Consider the following 22,221-nt stretch of genomic DNA (forward strand, 5'->3'; position numbering starts at 1 on the left):
GCGACAAGGTTGATATAGAAGCCCTCCGTGATCGACTCCTCCCCCGGCAGAGTGCCGACGGAGGCCTCCATATGGGATCACGGAAGAATAGAGGCTTGCTTCGGCAGAATAATTGTTTCGGGTCTCGCTCTAGTGGTTTCTGAATTTTAGGAAATTTATAGTATTGGAATTAGGTCAATTGGAGTTACGAGGGGCCCACAAGCTCAGGTGGTATGAGCTTGTGTCTCTCTCGTACATCTTTTGGCTTCCCCCCTAGCTTCTAGGGTCTCTCCTAGTTCAGAAAAAACATCGTAAAGTTTGATCGTAGTTGGATTTTGTTTGGTATGGTTTTCTCGTGAAACAATAAAATAGGCAAAAACAGAAACTGACACTGGACACTGAGTTAATAGGTTAGTTTCCCAAAATAATATAAAATTGCATGTAAAGCATACATGATTGATAATATAATAGTATGAAACAATAAAAAATATAGATACGTTGGAGATGTATCAGGCCTCGGCTCGCGGCGGACCGGTGCACATTTGTTAGTGGTGGCGGCGGTCTAGCGCTAGATGTGGTGATGCGGTGGCGCCGAGGAGGTTCGCCGGATGAGCGCGCGATGGCGGTTTGGGCCAGCCAGATCTGGTTCGGGCGATGATGGGCCCGATCTGGGCACGATGTGTGACGAGTGCTGGGTTCTCTGGTGAGCAGCGGAGTCGTCGGTTGTCCTCTGGTCGGGATGGAAGGAGCATCAGTCTCCAGTTCGAAGGAGCAGCAGTCTCCAGTTCTTGTGGTGGGTGCGTCCAGGGCATGGTCTTTGGCGTAGCTGCGCATTTATGCGGACGAAAGTCTCGCTCTTAGCCGGTGATGGCAACACAAGCGTATGCTGCTTCCTTGTTGAAGGCTTCACCGAGGAGTTTTGCACCTATCCCGCTCTTGAGTTATAGTCTCGGGTGAAAGCCGAGATCCGCTTATCGGATCGGCGGTGGCGACGTTTCTTTGATGGAAGCATCGTTTTGGAGATTTGACCTTTTGGCAGGAGCACCTTGTCTGTGGTTGAGCAGTTGACCGGGAGCTTCCGGTGGCAAGATGTTTGCGGTGGTGCATTAGGTTGTGGCCAGTAGTTGGCTAGCGGTGTTGCACGATTGAAGCACTTTGGACAGACAAGTCAGGTTGGTCGTCCTCTCGAGACCGGAGCGGCACATGGCCACTCCTCTATCGGATATCTCTTCTCTCTCAAGTGTCGATGAGGCCGTCAAACATGCTTTGTGGCGGTCATGATCAGTACAACAAAATGGTCCTCTTGGGTGAAGTTTTGGCGAAGCCAAAGTCGTCGGGCCATGAGCGTGGATGGCGATGTATGATGACACCGACCTCCTCGGCAATGTGCCTTTGGGTTTGTGCTGTGTTGGCTCAGCCTTTTGGCGCCTTTGTATGTCTTGTGGTGCTTTATTAGACCTAGTTTAACTAACCGAACAGTTTCAGCCATCGGAATTCTTCTTCTTCAATGGAATCTTAGCAGCTCTTCTTCCAACTTAAAAAAAACGAAATAAAATCACGGGAAAGCAGTTCGAGCTCTGGACGGACAAAACCGTGTCATCAGCCAACAAGAAGATGAACACGGGACGCTTCAGAGGGGACCCTGTGCCTGACATCCTTGCGGTCCTCCACGCCACGGGAGGAACAGAGAAGTAGGGGACGGGCGACGGACGGGCTCGTGAGCTCGTCACAGAGGCGGGCAGGGCGCACAGTGCCTCGTCCCGCCCCATATGGCCCATACACCCCGCGCAACACGACACCGGTCCAGCATCTCGTGTCTGCCTACGTCCAAGTACTCCTCCTAGCACGGGCCACGGGCCAGGCACGCTCTTGGGTCCCTGCGATGCGATGCGATGCGATCGCCGTCCTTCCTTCTTCCCCCCTCTCCTTCCCCTCATCATAACCCCGAATCTCCGCTCCGCGCGGCGCGGGCGTCTCCCTGCTGCTTCCCCTCCCTCGCGTAAAAAATAGAGAGAGGCGACCGAAATCCTAACGGCCTGCCGCCTCATCCCCTCTAGAGTCCAGACTGCAGTCCACGCCGAGATAACCTCCCCGCCGAAGCAAGAGCTCCGCTCCCCTCGCCGCCGGCCCCTCTGGAGATCCGCACGGGCGTGGATTCTTCTTCCGCTGGTGAGGAAAGCGCTGGCACTAGCTTGCTGCTATACAATTCTGCTCCGTTTCTTCCCTTCGCAAACCGAATCTGAATCTTCCTCTCTCTACTAGCAGCTCCCTCCATCATGGTAGTTAGTTGCGGGTTCGTTTCCTGCGTGTGCGCCGCTACTAATCCTGTCCATCACTCATAGGCGATCTCTCAGATGACCTCGCCCACATAGGAAGTAGAGTCTTGGCTATCAATTATATAGAACTAATACTAGTGTCGATACCAGTTTAATCGGTAAAAGGAAACAGAATTTTGGGGCAAGTCTGAATCCCCAACGCCCTCCGTGGCTAATTGTGCCATTGACTCGAAACTTCATAACTGAGATCGCCATTAGCTGGGTAATTAGTTTCAGATGTCACACGGTGCTGCAACCTGTTCTTGGTAATTAATGGCTGGCTTTTCTCAAGCCTGACAGGCAGGCCACGACTTTCCCATGATCTCTGGTAAATGCACCGTCTAGAACTGCAAGCTGGGTCCCTTTTTGCCGCCCTTGTGTGAAATATTCAAGGCTGGAAATTCTCCTTGCCATATGGTAGTACTTTGCTGCCCTGGTCCACACACTCTGGCTTCTTAAAAAGAACCTTGGACGCAGTAAATGTGAATCAACCTACCAATTCTCTGCCTCCTCTTTTATGGTAACGTAACATGTAGCCAAAAGCGGCCACTTCTCATCCATAGACTCTCAGAGTTTCAGTTCCTGTTTCAGTAACGACTTGTGGTCGTCTTGAATAGCCAATCCGTTCTCTTGTTTTCAAGTTTCCCGTTCGTAACCAGCTGACTATGGAGTAGGGACCTGTTCCACCTAGCTTCTGAACTTGGGGAGCATCCCTGCTCTGAAACTGTGAACCATGGGGTGTCAGTTGAACTGCGCGAAGAACATCACTGAAAAATTAGGACGCCCTGAGACTCTGTGTAGTGTCTGATTACTACTGCTTAGACTGTGCATGCATTTTCTCATGTGGAAACGTGGGAGGTTAGCTGTTAGCACACACCCAGTTCTTACAGTGGTGGAACATACTGATTATCCGATCCTGAACAAAACTGGGATTATCCGATCTGCATTTTATTTAGCCTGGATCCATGTGAAATCTTTCTTTTTGGTAGCTGGAACTCAAAACATTTATCATCGTGCATGTGGGAATTCCATTTCTGCATATGGAATTGAATGCTTACTAATTGTATTTTAATTTTCTGCTACAAGTGGTAATATCGTGTAATGTTTGTTATGGTACTGCGAAGATAATTGTTTTTTAACAGCCCATTCTTTTTCAGGCGTTTCACTACATTTAAACACGCAGAATGCCTCGAGGGCGAGGTTCGTCTGTATCAACACATGAGAAGCCTAATGTTGATGCAGCAGTCGATTCTGATAAAGATAACAGCAGGCATAAGAGGAGCGCTTATTTGTTGCTGGGGTTGTTTATACTTTTCCTTCATGGATCCTGGTCTGTTTACCGTATGCAGTTTGCGAGTCTTCCTTTGCCCCTTGGTGCCGAGCAGGCTGGTAAGCGGGGCTTCTCAGAGGCTTCTGCCCTTAAGCATGTGAAGTACTTGACAAGCCTGGGTCCTCATCCAGTTGGTTCAGATGCCCTCGATCTTGCTGTGCAGGTTGTCCTTTCAAGCTTCTTTGCTTTTGCATTTTTAACAGGCTTTTACTTACAATTTCAGTCTCCAGACCAATTATAACATTGCCGTTAATGTTATTATGCATTGATATGTTCGAAACATGGGTGCTCGCTGACACTTTCCAGTTTGGATGGAACTAGCTGTTGGGTGTTGAATGTCGACACTGATTGCAGTGTCCTGTTTAATTAGTAGAGCTCTAGTAGGAAAGAGGCTTTTTAAGTCTGCATTTTATATTGTTGTGTTAGAAAGTATATTTTTTAAGTCATGATAATTAGCTATGTGGTTGGGGGAAGCTGGAGCACTTACTTTTGGGCTATATTTACTGATGAAAATCTGTGTCGTGTGAATGAATAATTCTACTAAGCTCATATTTCTTTATTATTATATAATTAAAAGGGCACGTAGAAACTTCCATGTGTTCAACCCAGGAATAAATTGCGTGGTGGGTCACTGAACATATGCACCGTGCAAGTGGTTCGTTTAGCCGCGATCTGTAGAAAAGGCACATCTAGGTAAGTATGGTGGGTCACTGAACTTATGCACCGTGCAAGTGGTTCGTTTAGCCGCGATCTGTAGAAAAGGCACATCTAGGTAAGTATGGTGGGTCACTGAACTTATGCAGCATGCGAATGCTTCGTTTAACCACGGTACGTAGAAAATGCAAATCTAGGTAAGCATGGTGTGTCACTGAACTTGTACACCGTGAGGGTGGTTCGTTAGCCACAGTGCGCAGAAAATGCACATTCAGAAAAAAAAAACTTGAACACCAGGCCACTTAAGTGCGTTAATGGGGCCATGCCAGGTCGAAGCTAGTGCAGTCAGACACTGCGAATACATTGGATGCCAATTCTTGCCAACATTGTATGAGTATGTGCATAACCCATTTTCTGCTCTTTCTTACCTATACCATAACCAAGATGCAAAAGGCAACACCTTTGTTGACTTCTCTCAGGCTCTCAGCCCTTCCACCTTGCAATCACCAACCTGATCCTGGCTGTTAGTTGCTAATCTCGCCCATGCTTCTACCTGGAAGTCAAGACAAGCTTAGCCGTTACTTTGACCACCAGAAGTGCACACCCACACCAGCCATGGAGGCACTGGGGGTTGAGAAAAAATTGAGGTCTGGGGTTTGGTCATAAGAACTAGAAAGGGGATTTAGTGGAGAATAATTATTACAGTATAAGTTAAAGTGAGGAGGCACTTAATTATTTCTTCCTCTTATCTTTCACTTTTACTGTTTTTCAACCTTTTCTCCCATCTGGATGGGTATGATACAGTCCCAATTTATTGTGTGCTATTGTTGTTTGGAACTTATCATTTTTCTACAGCTATTTTTAGTTGCACTATCCATCTTGACATGTCCATGCAATAGTATGTATATGCAGAAGCAGAGAAAATAAAGAAGACAGCTCATTGGGACGTTGATGTTCAAGTGGAGCTGTTCCACACGGATATTGGTGCAAATCGTCTAGCTGGTGGTCTTTTCAAGGGAAAAACACTCTTGTACTCAGACCTTAAGCACGTGATCCTCAGAATTGTTCCCAAGTATTTACCGGAAGCTGAAGAAAATTTGATTCTGGTCTCTTCTCATATTGACACAGTTTCCACAACGTAAGGCTCTGTCTTCTCCCTTATGAGGAAATTTTGCTTCTGCTTTGCATTATGTAATGTAATCGATATGCTTAATCATCAGCACGTTAATTGGTTACATCAGATACAAAGAGTTTCCACATGCCTTTTGGACACTTAGTGGTTTTATTTTTGTTGAATGTAATATGCAATAATCAACTTGAGTGCCATGTTATTATTCAATTGAGGAAGGGGTGAGTGCAGAGAGTGGATTAAATGAAATGTATGCGATATAAGTGAGGTTAAACAAATATGTGGGCTCAGTCGTGCACGGTTCTTTAACTATAAGCAGGAGATATCGAGATCTAAAATTTGCTAAGGATAGCTTGACAGCACATGAAGGTTGAACGAGAATATAGCTTTTGAGGCTTGTTTTTAAGGAACAATTCTGTGACGATGATTTTTACGAGTAATTTAGCAGGTTTTCAGACTGTTCAAGTGTATATCTAATGTTAATAGGATTTAAATTTATTGACACACTAATGCTTACATATTGCAAATATGTGTACTGTAGCAGACCAACTCTTGTAAAAACTTCCACTTTTTTCCTTCCCCGTTGTTAGTTTTTGAGAAAAAAGAACCTCTAACTTCTATTCTTATTCAGGGAAGGTGCCGGGGATTGCAGTTCATGTGTAGGAGTCATGCTAGAGCTGGCACGGGGAGTGGCTCAGTGGGCGCATGGGTTTAAGAGTGGCGTCCTGTTTCTGTTCAACACAGGGGAAGAAGAGGGTCTTGATGGGGCCCACAGTTTTATAACTCAGGTCACTATTTTCATATGTTACACATAAATCATCTTGTAACTGGTACATAGGTCATTGTCGTTATGCTCCATAATGTAATTTACTAATATTTGTGCAGCACCACTGGAGAAACTCAGTACGTTTTGCTGTTGATTTGGAAGCTATGGGTATCAGTGGGAAATCCACCCTTTTTCAGGTTGGGTTCACGATTTGTTTACAGAAATTATGCTTGCATTTGCAATTGTAACAATCATGTAGCTGTTCTAAATTTTAGTTTGTTGCTAATGCCTAATGATAGTAAATAAGGTTTCTGAACATTTTCAAACCCTGAGTTACTTTGTCGCCGATGCATCAGATTTTTTTTCTTTCTGTTTTTTAATTGCTGTACATTGTTCAATTTGTTACAAAAGAATTGATTTTGAACCTTTTCGTGTACCTTACTATTTTTTTTTTTCATGTACAGGGTACTCACCAATGGGCTTTGGAGAGCTTTGCTGCTGTAGCGAAATACCCATCTGCTCAGATAGCTACACAGGTAACACATTGTGTTTATTTGATTCTCGGTTTTTGCTGTCCTAGAGAGAACATTTTCCTCTTTTCATAGAGGTTCATTTACCCTGTCAGGTGCAGTCTGCATACATTATTGGCCAACTATAGAGGTTTGAATGATTTTCCTGTTCCAATTATTGTTAGGTAAAAAGTAAATTATATTTTGGCCAGAAGCGGGGAACATTGGATCATAGCAAATAACTATAGCAACTTTGTCATGTTTCCAGCAACTCTGAAATCAAGCAGCTCAGAGCAACATGGAGTGAAATGCCCTATTTAATTCACCTTTTTATAAGAAAAATGAGGGACATGGTTGTTTCTCATCCACCTCACACCCACTTGTTGATCCTAGCACAAAACTTATAGAAGAGGTTTCAAGTGATATCCTATTGCTAGAGTGAACGAAGACAGTTCGATGTGTCACTTTACTCAACCAGCATAGTTCAATCTTAGTTGTCTTCGTAGGAGGTTGCAAATATGACATGACGTAAACTTGTAATTGCAGGATGTTTTCCGTTCTGGAGCAATAAAATCTGCTACTGATTTCCAAATATATGAGGAGGTTGCTGGTCTTCCTGGCCTTGATTTTGCATATACAGATACGACATCTGTGTATCACACAAAGGTTTGCTTGATGACTTTATATGTGTATGTATGTACTACTTTTTAGATCACTAAAGTAGTGATCTAAAAAGTCTTATATTTCTTTACAGAGGGAGTATTTGTTATGAACATGATAACTAACATATCTATATCATCTACTCGGTGAAAGAGTCTACTGCTGGTACTGGTTTGAAGAGCTAGAGATTATGGACCTTGAGATTAAGCTATGTTGCTGTCATTCGCTTTTTTGATGCAAAAAGGAATATAACGAGTATACATGTTTCCGAACCAAAAGTAGCTTTTTGATAGATTACAAGGTGGAAACATCACATGTGAACTTCACGTCTTGAGGATCCAGCTGATTGTTCCACAGTTCCTCGTAGAGTATGAATGCAAGCTGTTTAATTCTTAAATGAATCCAGCCATATGTTTCCTAGTGAGATTTGATTACAATAATTTTATTGCCATGATATTGTATTTCTATCTTCCAAACAGAAATTAGAACAAGGTGATAGCTTCCCTAAAAAAAAGAATGAGGTGATAGATTTAGATGTAATGGTATTTGTAACTTTTGTTAATATTGTGAGTGTAGATCGAGGTCAACAGAATATGTGGTGGCAGCTTCAATCTATTTTTTGATGCCAAACATTGTACTAGTTGCTTACTCGATTTCATTGCCGTCTTCTGTGCAGAATGACAAAATGGAGCTCCTGAAACCAGGATCCCTTCAGCATAATGGAGAAAATATGCTTGCCTTCCTACTACATGCTGCTTCATCACCAAAATTTATGAAAGACGCACACCAGGCAAAGCAAGAGAGCACAGAGCAGAAGAAGGCTATTTTTTTCGACATTCTGGTACATCGTATTAAAATATTTTTGTTATCAAACATTATGACTGTACCATGCAATATCTGATTTTTTTTCATTAAGCTAAGCAAGCACATGTATAGATTTTGCTTTTCGTAAGTTCCTGTGGGAAATTTTTGATCTCTATAGGTCTTCATATGCTAATTTTTCAGATAATAAAGGACCGTAAGGATTTGACCAATTTTATAATTCAAAATTATTGCCATGTAAACTCAGGCAACAGTATGGCCAACGAATGATGTGTGAATTCTTTATCATCAGCATTTTTTTTATGAAACAAAGATGTATTCTTTGGAGAAAAATCTTTGTGAATTGTGATGCTTGGGCGAAGTTAAATTTGTCTGGATGGCAAGATATAATGGGGGTATGGGTATAACTGGGGCAAAGAAGAGAAAACAAATGGCTCATATTTTGTCCTAATAGAAATAACACTATATTTTACTCCCTCTGTAAAAACTGAATTTGTTTGCTTAGATGAGTTGTCTATCTTTGTTGAAAATAAATGGCAAGATATAATGGTTGGGAGTACATCATATATTACTTTGAAGTATGACCCAATTCTTAGATGAGTTGTCTATCTTTGATGGCATGGTATGTTCTTTGATTTTGTTTGCTTAGAGCAATGGAGTTTTTGCATGGCACTCCCCATGCCTTACCTCCTTTTAAGTATCATCTGGAGTGCCATTGTTCTGTCACCAGGTCATACCATGATTCAAACTAAACATCAGAATTAGATTTGAAGCTAGGATTATATATTTCTGTGCTCCCGGCACCATATGATTCCTCAAAAAAACTCTAGTGCTTTTGATGATTGGTGTTGTTTGGCTTTGCTGGCATAAATTTAGAGCAATGGATTCCCTCAAAAGTAAACTTAGACCATGATATGTGTTCATATCTGCAAAAAAAAAGTGCACCTGGGAAACAGGCAAGATATTTGTTCGTATCTGGAAAAGAATGCAGATTTAGTTAGTACGATTTCTTATTCAACTGAATTTTCTTTTGTTTCAGCTTATCACTTGTATGTTACTACTTTTGCAGGGCAAGTACATGGTGGTCTATCCACAGCGACTAGCAACCATGTTTCACAACTCAATAATATTTCAGTCACTTCTGATATGGGGAACATCACTGCTTATGGGCGGACGTCCTGGTCTTATGTCCTTTGGAATATCATGTTTGAGCATTATTTTGACGTTGATATTTTCTATCTTCTTACCGGTTGTCGTGGCATTTGCCCTGCCGCATATTTGTCCCTTTCCTGTTCCATTTGTTGGAAATCCATGGTTAGTTATTGGCTTATTTGGTTCACCTGCACTGCTTGGCGCATTCATTGGTCAGCATTTTGGATTTATTCTCCTAAAGAGGCACATTCAAGAAGTGTATTCAAGAACAAAGCCAGGTCTAACTGGTAACACAATGGATTACATTGTTGGCCTGGAAGCTGAGAGGTGGATTTTCAAATCTGGTTTTGTCCAATGGCTTATAGTTTTGATAGTCGGAACCTATTTGAAGGTCGGAGCATCGTATATAGCACTCATCTGGCTTGTTTCGCCTGCTTTTGCATGTAAGTTGGGGTGACTATCTGAGAGTTAATATGTTGATATTCAACTTTGAGTATTAACGGCTGTTGTTTCGTTGCAGATGGTCTTATGGAAGCAACACTAACTCCTGTAAGGTCACCTAAACAGCTTAAGGTCTTTACATTGGTCCTGGCTTTGGCTGTGCCAGTTATGTCATCTGCTGGTTTGTTTATTCGCTTGGTAGATGTGATGGTTGGCAGCATTGTACGTGCTGATAGGTAAATATCTAGAGCCTGCGGCGTCCAAACTTCTTCTTTATTTTCTCATTTGCTATGCCAGTTAGGGCCATGATTAAATTTTATACTTAAATGTTGTTATCAGAGAGTATTGCATCAGCTATTCTAAGCTAACCGAACTAATTTCAACCTTGTGCGCACTTATATATGCAGGAACCCTGGTGGACTACCAGACTGGCTTGGAAATGTAGTAGTTGCTGTTGCCATCGCTATAGTCGTGTCCTTCACGTTTGTGTATCTCCTTTCGTATGTCCATATTTCAGGTAAACCATATCATGCTTGATATATCATCACATTTTGCTTCCGTTACATGACTTGTGAGTTTCTGCTGTCTTGTTCATAATTTTTTTGATATTGCTTTGATTTGGGACATATAGTGTAAGGGGTGTGTTGGAATGGTCATTAAATTTTGGCCCTCAAACATGCATCATGCTTTGTCATTCTGTATTAGAGTAATGCCAAAATGGTGCTAAAATTTACAGGCCACCAAAGGTGATCACCCACACTAAGAAACTACTAAAAGACCAAAATTACCGGGCAGCTTCAAAGCTAAAGTAATCTGAGGAATGACTGTAAGTTTGTGATGATTGTGGTTTTCCCTGGGCAGAAGGCTAGACCCCCCCCCCCCCCCCCCTCCCCTCTCTAACATTGCTGTACTGTACTCAACATCTATCATTGCATCCAATTTCCGGACTTCTCCAATATGTACATACATCTGCCTTCTGTTTTAGACATAACACACCCAAATGAGCTTATATCCGAGATAATGTTTTATGCAGGTGCCAAAAAAACACTTCTTTCTGTGTTGTGTGCATTCTTTGGTCTTGCCCTTGTACTGGTATCAAGCGGCATTGTTCCAGCATTCACAGAGGATATTGCTCGTTCTGTAAATGTAAGCACCGCTATGAAAACTTTGACTGTCGATATTGCTTTAAATATTTAGATTGGGAACTTGAAGACCATGTGCATAAATTGGTCTCGAGAATTACTTTCAAAATACTACAATTTTGATGGTCGTTATACATATATTGAAATAGAAACTAGTGGTCAAAGTTATATTTTGAAGACCGTGTTAATATATGGAACATCACTTTGTCGCTTACGGGAGGGAGTATGAGTTTAACTTTGACAAATGGTATCCTAATATTTTGACTCGGTGTTTAACTGTTTTGACTCATCGGGTGTTGTCGTATGATTTCCATAATTTGTCATCATTTGCTATCTCTGTAACCTGAAAAGGATAATTTTTATGTTTAACAATCCAGTATCCTTTTAAGACAATCTCTTATGCATACCATGAAGGAGAGCCTGTTTCTTCAAAGAAAGAATTGGAAGTAAATGCTTACGCCTTCCGATTGAAATATATTTTTTTGTAGTTCTGTATTAGAATTAAGGAGTGCAAGAAGACTTTTGTGTCCTTCAAACGTTCCCAAACACAATGAATTATCTTGCATTGTCATTAACTGTGTACAGTTGCCTACTTAGAAATGCAATTGTTCGGCAAGGGGATAATAGGTACTTACTCTGTTCCAGTTTGACCAAAAATCATGACACTTATTTTGGAACAAAGGGAGTAGAAATCAAGAAAAAAATTAATTTGTCTCGAAATTTCAGGTATTTCAATTTTCATAGGCATAAAACAACTTATATTAGCAAATAATTTTCTGGGATGTTCTTGAAAATTCGTTTGCCTGCAATTGTCATAATGTTCCCATATTTGTATTAAAAAGCTCATACTAGCAATGAATACTCCTACTTATTAAATGATAACTGATTCACTATTTCCTCAGGTTGTGCATGTTGTTGATACTACAAGAACGAACGATGGAAACACGGAACCATTATCCTATGTTTCCCTGTTCTCGAACATGCCTGGAAAGTTGACACAGGAATTGATGGACCTAAGAGGGGAAGAGTTTTCTTGCGGAAAGAATATGACAACTGATTTTGTGACATTTACCGTGAAGTATGGCTGCAGGAGTTACAAAGGGAGCAGTACTGGATGGAGCAAATCAGAAGTTCCAGTGCTCCATGTTGAAAGCGATTCTGCTACCGATGATGCCCGCAGAACAGTAGTATCAGTTGATACCAAGTCATCTACACGGTGGTCACTCGCAATCAATATGCAAGAAATCGATGACTTCACTGTTCAAGGTGAGTTACAATCGAATAGGTCGACAGATCTAGGTGAAGTAGATTGTTGTTATTTGCCATCTAACTGATCTCTATATGCGTTATTTTACTCAGTGGAGTCAGATAAGTTGGTTCAACTGGGTGGCAAGAGCGAGGTGGACGGATGGCATACAATCCAGTTTGCAGGCGGCAAGAACGCACCAACAAAATTCCAGTTAACCCTTTTCTGGTCAAGTAAAGCGACACAGGCATCTCCAAAGGAAGCTAACGCAGAGGACCCTCCTCTCCTGGTAAAACTAAGAACAGACGTGAACAGGGTCACGCCAATGGTCGAGACGGTTCTCGAGAAGCTTCCACGCTGGTGTGCAGCTTTTGGCAAGTCGACATCTCCTTACACGCTGGCGTTCTTGACCGCTCTTCCTGTCAATATTTAGGCGACGCACGTTGCGTGCCCCAACATTGTAGGGTATTAACAGTTTGACATAGTGTTGATTTACGCTGTATCTAGTTATTCGTATTAGATTCAATTGCATTCGTAGCTTCAGAACGTACACCAAAACTGCTGCATCAGCAGCTTTGAGTTCAACGGGACCCTGACGAAGGGTCAAACTTAGAGGGCGGCCCTATGTCAAAAATGTGTCTGGTGAATGAATGGTCGGTTTGTTTGATGTCGAAAAACTTGAGGTTAGAGTGGTGGTTGCAATAAAGACAGGTGTTGTTTCATGTTATTTATGGAGACAATTGAATGGACATGGCCAGATCTGAGACATTCTGCATTGTCGATTTTCTGATTGGTGTGTATAGTGATAGTTTGGTCCCGTGTCTGAATCGTGGACAAAGTTGGCTGTTCCAGTCCAAACTTGAGGAAAGTGTCGGCTCGATCATGGGACGATGAACATGGATACAGTTGGGTGTTGAGTGTGTTACTTTTTTGGAGTCTCCAATGCCAGTGCCAGCAGTAGACCATCCAGACAGGCACAGTAGGTCCTCACAAGCTATTAGTGCCTCAAGCATGCTTCTCACAGGAGTGCTATACCTGAAGTTGTGAAGAAACAAGAAAGCCAAGAACTAGGGACGAAGTAGTCACTCCGTCCTAAAATATGTGTCTCGATTTTATACTGACTTTAGTATAAAGTTTTACTAAGCAGTAGGCCGCGTGCTCATAGACAAGTCTGAAGACCTTCATCTGGAACACCGAATTAGCAGCACTCCCTCCTATCCAATATTACTCGCCTTAAATTTGTTTAGATAATGCCACGGTGGATGATGCTCCGAGGAAACAACTCAAAGTCCAAAAGGACGAATAATGCAGTAGCAATAGTAGTAGTACTAACAAATTATACATGTCCATAATCCAGAGATTGACCGAAGCGAGCAGACCAACCGTAGAGGGAACCGAGGATACGTTGCCATCATCATTCATCAATCCGATTGATTAATGCGCGCTGCTCCCGGCGCACAAAAGACGGTGAGAGAGGGCGGCAGTGCCCGAGGCCGTTCGTGCGCATGGAGTCTTCCATTCCGCGCCCAACCGAGGGAGGCCTTGACAAACAAGAGCGCACGCTCTCCTCCACCAGCTTCTCCCCGGGAACACCGCACCGAGCCCCGGCACCGGAGCAAGTCCCGCCGGTTTTCCGTGGCCGAAGCTCGTCGTCACGTACGTGCCCGGCCCGGTCAAACCAGCATTTTTTTTCTACAGGAAAGTTTATTAACAGGGCGTGCGTGCAGGCGTCGGGATCGGCGAGGCCGTGCATGCGGTGTCCGTCGATCGACCCCCCTGCATCGATCGCGATGTTTCCATGTCTCCCTGCTGTTGCTGTGCGGGCGCTGAAAGCAAGGCGTGCTACTAGCTAGCTGGCTTTTCTATTTGGCTGGCTAGATTTCATTTTTTTTACTGGCTATAGATGCGTTGCGTTGCGGTGCGTATGGGCTGTGGAGTGGTGCTGGGCTCAAAATCGGCACCCCACGTTATCGTGTTGCGTCCATAGGCTGCATGGTTTAGGATCGCTAGGTATGGGATGCTACGAGGATTGTTGGATGCGCACGCACGTGAGGTGAGGTGAGGGTGGACGCGCTGGAGACAGAGTTGCGTGGAGTAACTTGCCGGAGAGGAGGACTGCTGCTTCCGTCCTGGTTTATTGGTCCGCATAGAATTTTGTACGAGCATCGTTATTGCACTTAATTTAGTTAATATAGTGTATGAGAATCTTCAATAGATGATGTAGATGCAGAAATAATTAACTTTTACATCTCTGAGGTTAAAAACCCCTTCTTCGGCAGATGGTGTAAATGCTTTTTTTAACATTTACGTCTCCCAAAGATGTAAAATACAACACCTCACGGTGTAAATCTGCGTACCAATCGCCTTCATTTCACTTGCGTCCGTCCGCCCGCCCACAATTTTCACCCTGAAACGCGCCGCCGCCCGCCGACCCGCCCGCGTTGGGTGACTTCGTGGGGAGGAGGACAGCACCACTAGTACTGCACTTAATAGTGCATTTATACGCTTATTAATCATGATCATCACAGAACACAAGCACTCTCTTGCGCGTACGGTAGTTCAGGATTCGCGGGAGCACTGGTAATCTTGAAGCTGCACCGCCTGGTTCAGGTTTGGGTCTAGTAGTACTAGTGCTTCAGGTTTGGGTCTAGTGGTGGTGGTTCAGGTTTGGGTTTAGTAGTATGTTCTTCTAAGAGAAAAAAATCGGTTGCTTGCCATATGGCGAACGTACACACCACCGCCTTCTCTTCTCCCAGAGATAAAGACTGTCTGTTTGGTTTGCAGTCTAAGCTTGCCACGTCTAACCTTAGTCGTGCTACAATAGCTTAGGCATGTGTTTGATTTATTGCCACACTTGTGGCTTGTCACACTTTTCTAGCCACTTGATCCATATGTCATAGGCTCAACTTTTTGCCAAATTTTATCATACTTGTGGTGGTCATTTTATGAGCCACACTTTTTGTGACAGTCACATTTTGCCTAAGCTTAGTTGTGGCAAAGTTAGCCATGAACAAAAAAGGTCCGGACGTCACCTTTTTGGCACCTCGCCGGTGAGACGCGGGCGGGAAAAGAGTGAGCCTTGCCCGTGCGACGGTAGAGGCAGAGAGAGAGAGAGCGCGCTACAGGGTCAACGTGGGGGGACAGGCGTCAGATGGCGCCCCACACGAAGCGGCGGAACATTCGCTCGCCCAGTCTGCCCTGCCTGCCTGCCTGCCGCTCCCGCTCTCGTCACCGCCGCATCACCCACCTGCTACACCCTCGTCGGCGGGACGCCAATTAATTAGTGCTCCAGGCGAGGCAGCGAGCCCGGCCCGGCATGGCGCAGTGTGCCACGCCGCCCCCACCGCGCCCTCGCCCTCGCTGACTTCTTGACTCTCTCTCCCGTGCCTGCTGACTTCCCTCCCGTCATGTGGTGCGGCGCGCTAGCTAGCTAGCTGTCCGCGTGCGTGCGTGTGTCGCTCGGCTCAGCCCGACACGCCGGGCCGCGCGCTCCGCGATCGCACCTGCGCACCGCACCGCACCCCACCGACGCCGCTACCTTTCTTTATCTCTCAGTGTCATCTCATCTCTCTGCTCCTGCTCGATCGATATCCTGTGCCTTCATTTTGGATGGAGGGGGTGTGGATGTGAATTATATGATTCGACCGACCGACGTCAATCTGCGAGCATCACCCATCCGCCCCTCGTTTCAAGGGAAAGCAACCGGCCGGCAGCAGACAGGAACGGGTGCACGCACCGGCGCCGGCGCGAGAGAGAGAGAGAGATACTAGAAAGAAACATTACCGTCAGCAGACAGACCGCGGCCAACCGGGGCATACGGCGGGCACCAGCACCGCCAACAAAATCCGTGGTTATTCCAAGTGACAAGGACCCTTCAACCGTGCGGTAGAGCTGCTTTGTTTTCGCTTTGCCATTTGCAGCGGTGGCTTGGACGCATCGCTCACCCACCCACGGTGCCACGACGCAGCAGAGGTGAATCAAAGTTTTCCCCAAGGATTATCTGTGTCGATCACGTACAGAGACTACCGAAGCTTTCACGTCCCGTGCCGGCCTCTGTATGTGGTTTGGAACGGAGAAGCGTACGTACATGGCCTCTCTAGCTCATCGGAACAGGCTGGCTGTTAGCAGTAGTACTATGGTTTGGGTCCCCGTACCATTGACAGGGATTGTTTTGCAATCCCGATGGACAAGCCAAGCAGTTAAGTCCACGATTAATTAGTAGTCCTGGCACGTACTACAAGCCCGACACTTGCGGCAGCAAGCGTGGCAACTTGTTGCGCCGGGTCCTAAACTTGGCTACCAAACCCGCCCCTTGACCCACCATCATGTCCATCCCGAAATGCTCTGCGTACCATCAAACTACACACGGTCTTCTACTCTTCTTAGAGCATCTACAACCGGACCTCTTAAACCCGCCTCATACGTTTAGATGGACCGACCGGTCACCATATTTTGACCCCGGACGGCCCCTCAAACGCCCGGATTGACCGGCACCCCCCATATCCAGCTCAAATATGGGACGGATATGGGGCGTCCGGGCAAGCCCGTCATGTCGGACCCGACAACCTGACCCCATCCTAAATTGCATCAGATCCACCTCCCCACCCCCCGAGCCACTGGATCCATTTGCTCTCTCCTCTTCTCTTCCTCCTCTGCACCGTCCGGCTCGCAGCTCCGCCGCCGCGCCCGGTCCGCAACCGTTCTCAGGCTCCCCGCCGCCAGCTCCGGAAGAGCGCTCCCGTCCTCGCCGCGTGGGACGTTGTCTCCGGCCCGGACGCCACCGTGGTACGTCCGGCAAATCTCCGGCTTCGCCTTGCTATGTTCGAGACATTGACCAACCAGAATTATTGTGATATTATTAGGTAAATGATGGATTCCAATACTTCATCGGACGAGGAGTATGGAACGACGGAGCTTGACCAAATGAATCGACAAATAATTTTTATGTAAATGCTATGTATGCTTGATACCAACAATTGCTATTTACGCGTGACATTGTGTTGCATGAATTTGATAGTCCGAATTTGAGATATGTGGATGCACGAAAGGAAATATGAGGGCCCATCCGAATACGCCCGCGAACGTGACCGGACATGTCCACGGGCATATGAGGGGCCGAATTTGCCATGTCAAATGGTCTTACGAACAGGAGTATGCACATCGTACGGGTAGCAGAGCAGCCCTCTTTCCATCCATTTCCCTCGGCGCCGAGCTCTCTCTCGTCCCAGCTGATTAAACATTTTTGTAATCGGCGACGTCCGGTCGTCCGCCCATGGCTCCTCTGTTCCAGACTCCAACTGTTCCAGACTCCAGCCCACCACCCCGACCAGCCCCGCCCGTCGGCGTCAGATCCAACGTGAACCGCCGGACAGCGGCTCGCCCCCTGCAAAAGCGCCTGTCCGAGTGATGGCGCGCACCTATCGCGCGCGGTGCAACATTCTCTCGCCTTCCCCTGCGACTTGCCCGCCCGACCGACCTCACGCCTCTTCCTCCTCCCCTCCCCTCGCTCCTGCTGTCGTCTTCGTGGCGTGGTGACAGGGACGTGGTCAAGAACACTTGCCGGACAAGCAAGACCGGCCGGGCGAGCGAGCCCGAAGCAATCCACCCCCTTGTCTCTTCCGGCGAGCGGTCGACGTCCAGCCCCCGGCCGAGCACGTATTGTGCCTGTACAGGGTGCAGTCGGCAACCGCCGCTGACGGCAGTGCTGATGGATTTCCAGGTAGGCGACGACGCGCTGATAAGAGCTACGGCGGATGCAAAACACCAAAAAGTTAGGCGCAGGCAAACAGGATCGCGGATGCGTGCACCGGTGGGCGGCTCCGCGCCTCCGTTTTCTGCAGTGCAAACAGAGATACTGCAACATGAGGAGAGGAGAGGAGCAGTATATGCGCACGGAATAATGGGCTGATGGGAGGTCAGGGTCCCGGACGGCCGGCCGGTCACTGGCGCGGTGGCGCACTGTTCTTTTGGTCGATCCGGTTAGATGAAACGTCCATCTCAGATAGGATCGTCTCCCCGCGCCAAAATGGGCAGGCAGTGGAGTTATGTTCGCCACTGCGAGCAGAGGACATGGCAATGGCATGGAGGACCCGGACCTGGAGGAGTTAATGCACTGCCCCATGCATGCCCAGCCCGGAGCAGAGGCCGGAGAGAGATACGTACGCGGCCAGTATGAGACGCCCGGAGGCAAGAGCCGGAGCCAGTGATTCAGAACCGGCAGGGAGGACGAGCAGTAGTAGTAAATGTTCTCGAGGCAACATCGCACAAATTTCATTTAAGCCTGCTGCCTGCATGCATGATGAGCTTGTCCCTCTGGCCAGGCGCCAAAGAGAGCATTCAATTCTCTGACGGGCCCAGCGAAATAATAAAAAGATCCGCGGCAAGTACGTTACATTCGATGATGATCATGAAAGGTGTCCAGAGGGGAGTGGTGCTGCTGCCACATTGATTTGGTTTGCTTTGCAGCTCCTACGGCTACGACGACGAGAAAGAAAATGGAAGGGAAATGAGCTACTAACTCGGGAAGAAACCAACCACAGCTTGCAGTTCAGCTGTACACGCAGGGGGCACTTGGTCCGGCTTATTTGCTCGCTGACGACGACTTGGAATGGCCGGCAGACCTAAGTTATTCGGCTAATGACGATTCTGCGGCTTCATTCTCAGCCCCCGATGTTGTCGCTGCCGGCGTCCGTCAGGATCGTCAGCCTCCGGGCCGACTTCACGAACGCGCTGCAAATTCAACGTTAAGAATTTATTCGTAACGAGTGATCAATGATTTCAAGTGGAGTTGACATTGTGCATGCTGCTCACCTGAAAGGCTCATCGCCGATGTGCTTCACCTCGCCGGCGGCGCTGCGGTAGAGCACGTGGTTCCTCAGTTCAGCGCACTCCATGCCGAACATCTCCGCCATGCGGCCGTACAGCTCCTCGAAGGAGCTCAGCGCCGACAGGTCCAGGTTGCGCCCCACGGCGTCCGACTCCACGAACACCTTGCACTGCCCGGCCTCCAGCCCCAGCAGCTCCGGCGCCGCCTGGCTGCTGCTGTCCCCGAACCACTGCAGCCTCCAGGAGGACGTGTTGTTGTTGTTGCTTGGGCTGCCCTGGATCACGCCGGAGCCCGACCCGGAGCCCTCCGAGAGGTTGGGCGCCTTCTCCGCGTCCCAGTTGGGCGAGCCGCATCCGCCGGCCACCGGCGAGGTTGCGGCGTCGCCGCCGGTGCTGCTGGATTTCATCTGCTCCTCGGTCAGTATCGCCTGCCCGAAGAGCAGCAGGGTCGGCGCCGGCTTGACGACGTCGCCGCCGGCCTTCTTTGTCGGGGCGCGCGTGGTGGTGGTGTCGTCTTCGCGGGCGGGCGAGGTGCCGATCGTCAGGTCGGTGCTGATGGTTCTTGGTGCGCGAGGAGCGACGTGGTCGGCGGCGGGGCGGCGGACGGCGCCACCCGCGTAGAGCAGGCTCGACTGCAGGTTGCTGAGGTGGAGATCCGAAAAGGACGGACCGAATTGCGCATGCCTGGCTCCCTGTATCCCTGCGAGAGGAGCACCATTGCTGTCCGGGAAGGGGAAGAATGGGAAGCTGTGGTGCAGGAGCTGGTCCTGCTGGTGGTGGTGGCCGGGCGGGAACGGCGGCGGCGGCGGGTGGAAGAGCTGCCCCTCGAAGGGGAAGTCGGCGTAGGACGGGATCCGCGGCTTCTTGCGCGGCGGCGAGAAGGACGGCAGGTGCAGGTTGGGCATGCTCGACACGAGCTCCACCAGCCACGGGCACACGCGCTTCACGTTCTGGAGCAGCTCCGGCTCGTCCCAGGTCACCTGCGAGTTCATTCATGGAGGAATCCGATTATCAATCATCGATTTGGTACCATATGCCATAGCATATGGTCCCATGGCATTGAGATATGGTTGCCATGTGGTTGATGGTCTGGAAGCTAGTCCGTTCGTTCAAGAGAATCTCCAGATGGTTTGTGGCGTGCGTACCTGGAGGAGGCGCCAGGGCGACTGCGGCCAGCGGCTGGGGTCGGCGGCGTGGATGCCGGCGACGGTGCCCATGAACCAGCTGATCCGCGACGAGTCCTCGGTCTCGAACGCCATCTTGAAGCGCATGCCGGGGCACCACTGCACCTGCATGGCCGCCCTGACCGCGCCCGCGCGCACGCAGAACTCCGGGGTGCTCGCCCGCGGGTAGTACACCACCTCGAACGGCTGCCCGGCGGCGGCCAGCCTCGCCGCCGCGACCACGTCCTCCGCGGGGACCTTCCCCTTGGCAGCGGCCGCGCCGCCGTCGCCGGAGCTGGCATTGCCGCGCATCAGGCCCCGGTAGTGGTCCCACCCGGAGTGGCCCTCGTCGCAGAAGACGCGCTTGGCGCGGCGGATGCCGACGTGGACGTCGCCGCCCTCGCTGCGCAGGAAGACGATGGAGTCGCCGGCGAGGAGCTTCTTCTGGTTGACGAAGTTGCTCCAGCCGGTGGTGAGCAGGTGGCGGCGCGGGGTGCCCCGGTAGATGTGGCGGAACTTGAACTCGTCCCCGTGCACGTCCTTGACGAAGATGTTCTGCACGGGCGGCTCGGAGCTGTAGTCGAGCGGCGGGAAGATGGTCTCGGCGCAGAAGCGGGGCACCGAGAAGCCGCCGCCGTTGTTGGCGTCGGACTGCGTGAGCGTCTTGGCGAAGGAGGCCGGCTTGGGGCGGTCGTCCTGAAGCGCCCGCCCTTGGGCGGCGGCGTCGCCGACGTCGACCGCCGGGTCGCCCTGGCGGAGCGGGGCGAGGCGGATCTTGGCGAAGACCTCGTCGGTCTGCGGGTCGGCCATGAAGCGCACGGCGGAGACGCGGCAGGGGAGGAGCGCCGGCACGCGCGCGGCGGACAGGTCGACGGCGGCGGCGGCCTGCTCGGCGTGGCCCTGCGGGAAGTAGTAGACGGCGGCGCCGACGGGCGGCACGGTGCACATGCTCCCCGCGCAGGCCAGCCAGAGCTGCGGGTCGACGAACCGCGGCGCGCCCTCGCCGCCCGCCGGGCACGACAGCTCGGTGAAGGTGAGCATCCTCCCTCGCGACGACGGTGGTGCTGCTGCAGCGGTGGACGGCGAGGCGAGACCAAGTAAAAGAGGAGGACTGGGTGGAGTGAGTGGGGGTTGCGGTTGCAGGGGCGCGTGCGGTTCGGGGCGGAGTTAGCGGGAGGAAGGAGGGAGAGGGGGACGGGGCTCCCGCGGTAAACAGGGGGAGTAACAAACCTCCACGGGCCCCGTGGCTTCTTATAAGTGTGCCGTTGCATCCATCAACTCGCTCGGGAGGGGGAAGCGGGACATGGCCGCCGGCCGGGTTTGCCGTGCGACGCTCTCAACTCGCTCGCCACGGGACATGCGGGTCGGGGGGCAACGGCAACGGGAAGGCTTCCTCTCCTCGCCGGCACGCGCCGTACATGCAACACGATATTTTGGACTCAGCTGACTAGGGCCTTCTACAAAACCGCTTGCTGATGGTTGTAGAGATAAGACGACCATGGCCGGCCTTAGATTCAGGCCCTTAACTAGCGGTGTTTTCTTCTTTTTTCCTTCAGAATAATAACGGTCCATCTGTTTGTTCAAGGAATTCAGGAATTTCAGTTTTTCTTGTTGAAAAAACTCTGAAGTTTTATTCATTGGAAATAAGCAATGCATCGTTTATGACGATCGGTATGATTTCAACGAGTAAAAGTGCACTGGCTGTCACTGAACTTGCGAAGAATGCTCGCTTTGGTCATCATATGGCTAATACAGTCACCGTATACGGCAAGACATGATTCCATTGTCACTGTTCTGCGCATGCCACTCGTCGCCGCTCGGTTTGACCAGTCAGAGGAGTCCACGTCCGCATAAGTTACGTGGGTCATTTTGCTTAGGGTTATTTTTGTAAATTGGTCGTCGCATGTAATTCCCATCGACCCCCTCAATCCCGAAGCTGCGGAATCCAGTCGCACCCATCAAATCCCTAATTCCCCATTGCTTGTCGTCACCGCTTTTGGAGCTTGCTTGTCGCCGCCCTTCTCCGTCGTGTTGGAGGTTGCTTGTTGCCGCCATGTCCACAAGCTCGATGGTTGTGTGGTGGTGGTG

General features: G+C 48.8%; 2 protein-coding genes across 2 annotated transcripts; one reads left to right on the plus strand and one right to left on the minus strand.

The window, feature by feature from the left end:
* Positions 1–1,845: 1,845 nt before the first annotated feature.
* Positions 1,846–12,872, plus strand: LOC125539129 (uncharacterized). The gene is made up of 14 exons (XM_048702498.2): positions 1,846–2,148; positions 3,452–3,787; positions 5,178–5,416; positions 6,039–6,195; positions 6,293–6,370; positions 6,638–6,709; positions 7,229–7,348; positions 8,019–8,183; positions 9,234–9,759; positions 9,837–9,993; positions 10,165–10,274; positions 10,791–10,903; positions 11,802–12,165; positions 12,259–12,872. Exons 2-14 carry the CDS (start codon positions 3,479–3,481, stop codon positions 12,576–12,578), a joined length of 2,730 nt encoding a protein of 909 aa, XP_048558455.1. The 5' UTR covers positions 1,846–2,148; positions 3,452–3,478; the 3' UTR covers positions 12,579–12,872.
* A 5,506-nt stretch (positions 12,873–18,378) lies between these two features.
* Positions 18,379–21,590, minus strand: LOC125539130 (auxin response factor 8). The gene is made up of 3 exons (XM_048702499.2): positions 20,116–21,590; positions 18,956–19,950; positions 18,379–18,874 (listed from the first exon to the last, which is right to left on the minus strand). Exons 1-3 carry the CDS (start codon positions 21,172–21,174, stop codon positions 18,805–18,807), a joined length of 2,124 nt encoding a protein of 707 aa, XP_048558456.1. The 5' UTR covers positions 21,175–21,590; the 3' UTR covers positions 18,379–18,804.
* Between the last annotated feature and the right edge of the window lie 631 nt (positions 21,591–22,221).

The sequence above is a fragment of the Triticum urartu genome, chromosome 2A (genome assembly GCF_056163025.1).
Source record: "Triticum urartu cultivar PI428250 chromosome 2A, HENAU_Tu73, whole genome shotgun sequence".
NCBI classification, from domain to species: domain Eukaryota; kingdom Viridiplantae; phylum Streptophyta; class Magnoliopsida; order Poales; family Poaceae; genus Triticum; species Triticum urartu.

Bases quoted from the DNA above. Each gene is read 5' to 3' on its own strand.
- LOC125539129 (XM_048702498.2), top strand. From the start codon at position 3,479: ATGCCTCGAGGGCGAGGTTCGTCTGTATCAACACATGAGAAGCCTAAT. The intron at 6,710-7,228 runs GTAACACATTGT...TTGTAATTGCAG, and splicing joins CTGCTCAGATAGCTACACAG to GATGTTTTCCGTTCTGGAGC. The intron at 12,166-12,258 runs GTGAGTTACAAT...TATTTTACTCAG, and splicing joins CGATGACTTCACTGTTCAAG to TGGAGTCAGATAAGTTGGTT.
- LOC125539130 (XM_048702499.2), bottom strand. From the start codon at position 21,174: ATGCTCACCTTCACCGAGCTGTCGTGCCCGGCGGGCGGCGAGGGCGCG. The intron at 19,951-20,115 runs GTACGCACGCCA...ATGAACTCGCAG, and splicing joins CGCCCTGGCGCCTCCTCCAG to GTGACCTGGGACGAGCCGGA. The intron at 18,875-18,955 runs GTGAGCAGCATG...TTGAATTTGCAG, and splicing joins ATCGGCGATGAGCCTTTCAG to CGCGTTCGTGAAGTCGGCCC.